Source organism: Nematolebias whitei, chromosome 5 (genome assembly GCF_014905685.2).
Source record: "Nematolebias whitei isolate Nwh7 chromosome 5, NemWhi1, whole genome shotgun sequence".
NCBI classification, from domain to species: domain Eukaryota; kingdom Metazoa; phylum Chordata; class Actinopteri; order Cyprinodontiformes; family Rivulidae; genus Nematolebias; species Nematolebias whitei.
Window position 1 is genome coordinate 8571026 of NC_056502.1, and position 6352 is coordinate 8577377.

Below are 6352 nucleotides of genomic sequence, written 5' to 3' on the forward strand. Positions count from 1 at the left end.
ACTTTATATTTTTGCTGTTTTGGGGCGTAACTGGGACATTAAGTACACAGTTTTGCACCTCATGTACCATATGTGATGTGAATGACAATAAAGTCACCTTGAACCTTGAGCGCGCAAACTCTTCACTGAAGACCCCAGGACCTTTTTGCTATGAGGCAACAGCGCTAACCACTAATCCATCGTGCTGCCCAGTATGTCTGAGATATAATCAGTTCTTTTTTACCTGCTCATTGCACAGTCATGAAAACAAGGCAAAAATAATTACAAAGTAATAAACAAAATCTTCACACTGTTTTCCTTGTATTAGTGGTTGTGTCCTGAAATGAAAAACGTGTTTGTGACTGGTTGCCAACTTTTATGTGTATTTGTTTGCTTAAGAAAAGAGCCAAACTTAAGCTTACCAGTCTACACTTGTCCTGTGCTACAGCCAGCCTGATGGGAGTCACGTGACTCAAGTTTTCATGTTTTCTTATAACTGATTCAGCCAAAAGTTTTGTTTACGCTGAATGTGGACCCACATTTCAGAACTGCATTCAGCATATCTGGAAAACTACTGGAGTAAACTTTTTCAAACTGCACCATTTGCTGATAATCATTTTCACGTTTGATTAATTATAATGAGCAGAGATTTATAGTCCTTTATAGTCCTAGACCTAGTTTGTGTAAGCATTTGGATGCGCTCATCAGGAAACATATTTTTTAGTTTTATCTAAGGATTTCCCCATTTAACTCCTGGTTGTTTAGTCTTTGGCAGGTTCCTTTATGACTGTTGGCAGGCTTCCCTACCCTAGAAAACATGAACATAACGTCTTTCTTTGTAACACGGGAGTGGTATTATGAAATACCCAGAATTTGAGCTTCTCTTAAATCAACCTGGATAATTTAGAGTAGACTCACAACTGTCACAACACAAAAGACAGAACAAACAGCTGATGAGACATAATAGTGTATCCGTGGAAGTCCCACAGAACAACTTGTTTTCTTGTTCCTACATAAAAGACAAAGTCTTCAATAAATGTGGCATCAATTAAAAATAAATTGACTGATTTAAATATGTAAACAATTCATTTTGTTTATCTTTTATGGATTTGATGAGAAAATAATCTCATATTCAATCACTGCAATGAATAACCACTGAAAATAACTGTTCTTTAACTTTTTGTGTAGCTTGACTGGAAATAAACTGTCGGTGTTGCCATTAAACCCTGAATGATCTCTGTCAGTTTTGGGCTTTTGAACATATTTATGTATTGAATTATATATTAAAGAAAATGTGCTCTGATTTAAATCTCATTTAAATAAGCGCTAGGGATGAGGAAAACAAAAACACATCTTGTGAATGGACATCATCTGGAGCGAAGAGCACAACAGTCCTGTTTACTGCTCATTACAGAGTGGACCATCTGACCAGAGTAGGGAAAGGCATGGGTGGGAGTGACAGACAGATGAACAGTCAGTGTTTGGACAAAGAAACCAACCGAAACAAAGAGTGAAGACGAGCGAAGACATGAACAATCCAGGAGTTTCCTAACGGAAATATTTAAATATCTGCTCATCGTTTTATGAAGCATTCCCATGGAATGAATGGACAACTGGACACAACTTCAGTCACACAGGTTTGAAGTTATCAAAATATCATTTCACGTTAAGAATAGACACAATATCGGCAGCTTAATTTAGTAAAAAATCATCTTGACTGAAATTACAAAGAAGTGTGAGGTGAGAATAACTCGTTTGTGCGTCATAAGAACTTTGTTGTGTTTTCTTGTGAGTTTTCAGGAGCGGAAAGAATGGCAACCTTCAAAATAAACTCCACTTTGATTCTTCCATTAACATTAAACTGCTTCCTCTGGTCTTCAGCTTCATATATTCAGAGCAGAGCAGGTACAGATCCTAGATTACCTCGTTATCCCAGGATTTGTGTCTAATGTTTAAAAATAAACTCACAATAATGAAAAGGCTAACACTGGACAAGTGTGAAGAACATCAAATGAGAGGATTATAAATTTACATGATGGCTTATAAATAATGCTTTATTTGTGCTTTTATCAGAGTGAATGTTCAATTTTAACTCAGCTTAAACCACAAATATCCAGCTCCATCTGGTAAAACAGGCTTTTGTATCAATAAGGGGGGGCTTCAAAAGACATTGCTCAAAAATGGAAGAAAACGAGTTATGTATTTGCAGATGTCACTTATGTTTTCCATTGTCTATCACATGATGACTGTAGAAAATTTGGCTTTACAAAAAAAATAAAAAAATTAAGGGGGCTTGTTAAGAAAAACCACTTTGTCCCTGCAATAATCTCAAGGTGATTGTAGAGTGATTTGACCAGTTTTCACACGCCCTACAACAACTTTCAGGTTAAACAAAACTGAGTTTAAAGCACCAACTTGGTTTTCTTTGCACTTATGTTGTTAAAGCAGATACTATTATCTCAAAACAGGCAAAAATGAATGAATGACTAATTTACACCATTCAGTATCAGCAGACAGCTGCGTTAATAAAGTCAAAAGACAGATTAAACTGTTGAATAATAAAGAACCCCCCTGTTTGCAAACTAAATGCTGCATGAGCCGACTACTTTAGCTCCCTTGTATAGTGTTTGATATGACAGTGTTGGATAACCTTAATAAGAAAACAGTTTTTATTGCTATTAAAAACTAAGTTTTCTTACTTACAAAAACAAACAAACAAGTAATGTGATATTATAATACAGTGACAACAATAATTCATTTTTAGTTTCAAGAAATCAGTTAACTGAACTGAATGTTTTTCTTCTTTTTTTAAATTAAAAGTCATCTTTAAAAGTACAACTTTATACAATAATCAGCTTAAGCTAAAACCATTGATGACTGTTAATAATACATGTGGCTGCAAATCTAACAAAATACACTCAAATGGTCGGAGCTCATGTTTTTATTTGTGACTGTTTAAAAGGATCATTGTCTGCCTTTTTGCTTTATTTGTTATTGTGCATTGATTAGTGCTGGTGCCGTTTCACCCGTAGTATCCGACACACCAAAGAAGCTTCAGTATCTCCTTGAGCCGCCTGTCCGTGTAGATGTCGAAGGCCGAAGGGGAGATAACGTCACGTTGCCGTGCATCGTTAGAACCAAACCGAGCCATTACAAAATCAAATGGACAAAACTGGAGCCTGAGCACAACGGCCAAGAGAACGTCATCATGATATCAAATGCAAAGGCCTTCAAGCCTTATGGCCTTCTTGGACAGAGGGCTTCTCTCCGGGGGGCTCACGCCATGGACGCCTCTCTGCAGCTCAGCCGTCTTAAACTGGAAGACGGTGGCAGGTATCGCTGTGAACTGATAAATGGCATAGAGGATGAGAATATTATCATTACGCTGAGGATTGAAGGTAATTCAAGCAACTACCAGTATCTGCTAAAACACTGAATGTTTATTTTCAGCACATTCCTCTTGTGCCAAAGCAAAATGTGTTTTATATCTGTCAGCTGTCCTGGTGTAAATGCTGTCGAGTTTGTACCTGAAATGTGCTCGGGGGATGTTTTGTATCAGGGTTTGAGGTAAACAAACAATATCTTTGTTTCTAGGTGTTGTCTTTCCATATCAAAGTAAAAATGGCCGCTACAGGTTTTCATACTATGAAGCCAAGGAGGCCTGCTCTGAGCAAGATGGCACCTTGGCCACATACAGCCAGCTCTACAAAGGTACAGTGACCGAAGCACGTCAGTCCCTATAAACAGTGTTTGGTCCTGTCTCATCACCGTGTCTCCACCTGCAGCTTGGACTGAAGGTTTGGACTGGTGTAATGCAGGTTGGCTTCATGATGGAACCGTTCATTATCCCATTGTTCACCCCAGACCTGTCTGTGGAGGAAATCTACCCGCAGGCATTCGCAGTTATGGACCAAAAGATAAGAAACATGATTGGTTTGATGCTTTCTGTTTCACTTCTCAAACTGTTGGTAAGTCAGAAATTAAACTTTAATGTAAACTTGACTTTTACTATGTTCAAGAAGAGACCGTAAAGTAGAGATAATGTACCAATATGTATAAAAATGTCAAGTCATAACCCAAAGTGATAGTAATTACCATACTTTTTGCCGTATAAGGTGCACCTTTTTGAATAAATTTGCATGCCCCGCGATTTATACAGCAAAGCGGCTTATTTATGTTTTTTCCCATATTTAAAACCCAATTTTTGGCTGAGATCTGACGATTTCATTCATTCTGACATGGAAAATATTGAACACTAACATTTTCAGCCGCTAGAGGGCCCTCGACTTATATGGCAAGCCAAGTGTCTCATTAATAGGTAAAAGTGGCTATTAATGAGTCACTTGGCTTGCCATAAAGGCCACCTTCATCTCGCTCTGGAACTCCTGGAGCAAACGTCAAATCAGCTGCATTTCACTGCGCCGCCCAGGCGAAATGCAGCTGATTTGACCATTAAAATGCATTTATTAAAGAAAAGTTCAACTGAAACACACCTTTACTATAATGTCGAGCAAACAAATAAATGTTTGAAGGTGGTTATCTTGATAAATTTTGAAAAAATGCATAGAGTCCTCCTACTGCGCACTCCTGCAGCCGTGAATCAATTTTTGAAATGCAGCTGATTTGACCGTTAAAGTGCATTTATTAAGGAAAAGTTAAACTGAGACACATCTTTGTTATAAGTTTGAGCAAACAAACAATTGTTTTTAAGTATTAATCTTGTTCAATTCTTGTTAAAATCTTCCTGTGCACGCTCCTGCGGCCGCCATTTGGCAACCAATCGATTTTTGGCACAACACCGACCCACATTTCCAGGTGGTCAGCGGTGACGCATAATAGATGCAACTTATTACTGTTTTTTTCCACTTTATTAGACATATTTGGACTGATGCGACTTATACGGCAGTGCAACGTGTACGGCGGAAAGTACGGTAACTTCATTGTAGTTAATGTTGAAAGGTTGTAAATTACACCAAAATTAGACTTAACAGAAAAAAAAAAACTAAAAATAAATAAACATCGTTAAACTGCAAAAATATTAAAATAATATTTTTTCATGTGTGTGTGTCACAGGTTCTGTCTTCTACATATCTGGGTCCTTCTCCTTTGACCAGGCTGTGCACGTCTGCAAACATCAGGGTGCGGAGCTGGCTTTGGTCGGCCAGCTTTATGCCGCCTGGCGCTTCCAACACTTCGATCAGTGTAATGGTGGTTGGCTTAAAGATGGCAGCGTACGGTTTCCCATTAACATCCCAAGGAAAAATTGTGGAGGCATCCCGGAAGCAGGGGTGCGCTCATTTGGATTCCCCCATAAAACAACACATCTTTATGGAGCTTACTGCTATAGGTAACCTAAAGGTAAAAATAAAAAAGTTTAAATAAAGTTTGGCAACTAACCCTAAAAACCTGGAAACCTTTGATTGTACAGCTGTAGTTGTTTAAAACTAAACCTTGGAAACAAATGCAATGTATTTAAGTGCACATGCACAATCAGCTTCTAACGAACTTGCAATAGTTTCGTGACAGACCAGCAGATCTGTTTCCATGTGATGCGTCTCTGACATGCGTTCTGTGAACTCATTCATGCTGCAAAATCTATTAATGGTGACTTGCTTATTCTGTTTCATTCAAAAAAACATTTGTCTGCATGCTAATTTTGGATTTGCCAATAAAGTATGGGTGGAGATATAACTTTTGTGTCATTTTTTATTTATTTTTTTTAAATCACAATAAATGGACAAAACCTGGCTGCCACCACAGGACAGTCAAATGTGTTTCTTTTCAAATGAAATGCAACGTCAGTGTAAAACAATCCAATCAGAATATTACAAAACACCTATGAGTGTAAGATGTCTAAGAAAATCTGCAGAATGCATCAAACCTTCACTTTGATGCATTCATTCATCGTGTACGTGCACAGTGCAAGGAGCGACGGCGGAGAGGAAGAAAACTCCAGGTCTGCCTCAACCAACTGGAGTCTGAGAGGACGTCAAATTAAACCATGGGTTTGTGCGCATCTTTTATAGCTTATAAAATAATATGGATGTCTGCTTTTAGAATGAAATGTGGGTGTTTGGTCTGCATTTGTAGACAATGTTGGTTTGAAACATGATCATTTTAGTGCATTTCTACTCTTGCCACAGTTCAGTCTGTGTAAACAAAACCAAAAATATCAATTTGCACAGGCCGGGGTTTAAATACTTGAAAATAATGCAAAGCTGACCTAACCAGAGGTTTGTCGTTAGCTGCTGTTAGGCTAAACAAATAAACCCTAAACATGGAAAATGATCCAGAGTGACAGACGTGGCTGACTGGCATCATCTGGTGGCAACACAATGATTGGATCATATCCGTCATATTCTTGCATGTGCTG

At 38.1% G+C, this 6352-nt stretch overlaps 1 protein-coding gene across 1 annotated transcript; it reads left to right on the forward strand.

Annotated features, from left to right (window-relative positions):
• Window positions 1-1481: 1481 nt before the first annotated feature.
• hapln2 (hyaluronan and proteoglycan link protein 2) lies at window positions 1482-5330 on the forward strand. Its single transcript, XM_037676773.1, has 6 exons — window positions 1482-1616; window positions 1780-1884; window positions 3012-3377; window positions 3574-3690; window positions 3765-3947; window positions 5053-5330. Exons 2-6 carry the CDS (start codon window positions 1791-1793, stop codon window positions 5328-5330), a joined length of 1038 nt encoding a protein of 345 aa, XP_037532701.1. The 5' UTR covers window positions 1482-1616; window positions 1780-1790.
• Window positions 5331-6352: the final 1022 nt, after the last annotated feature.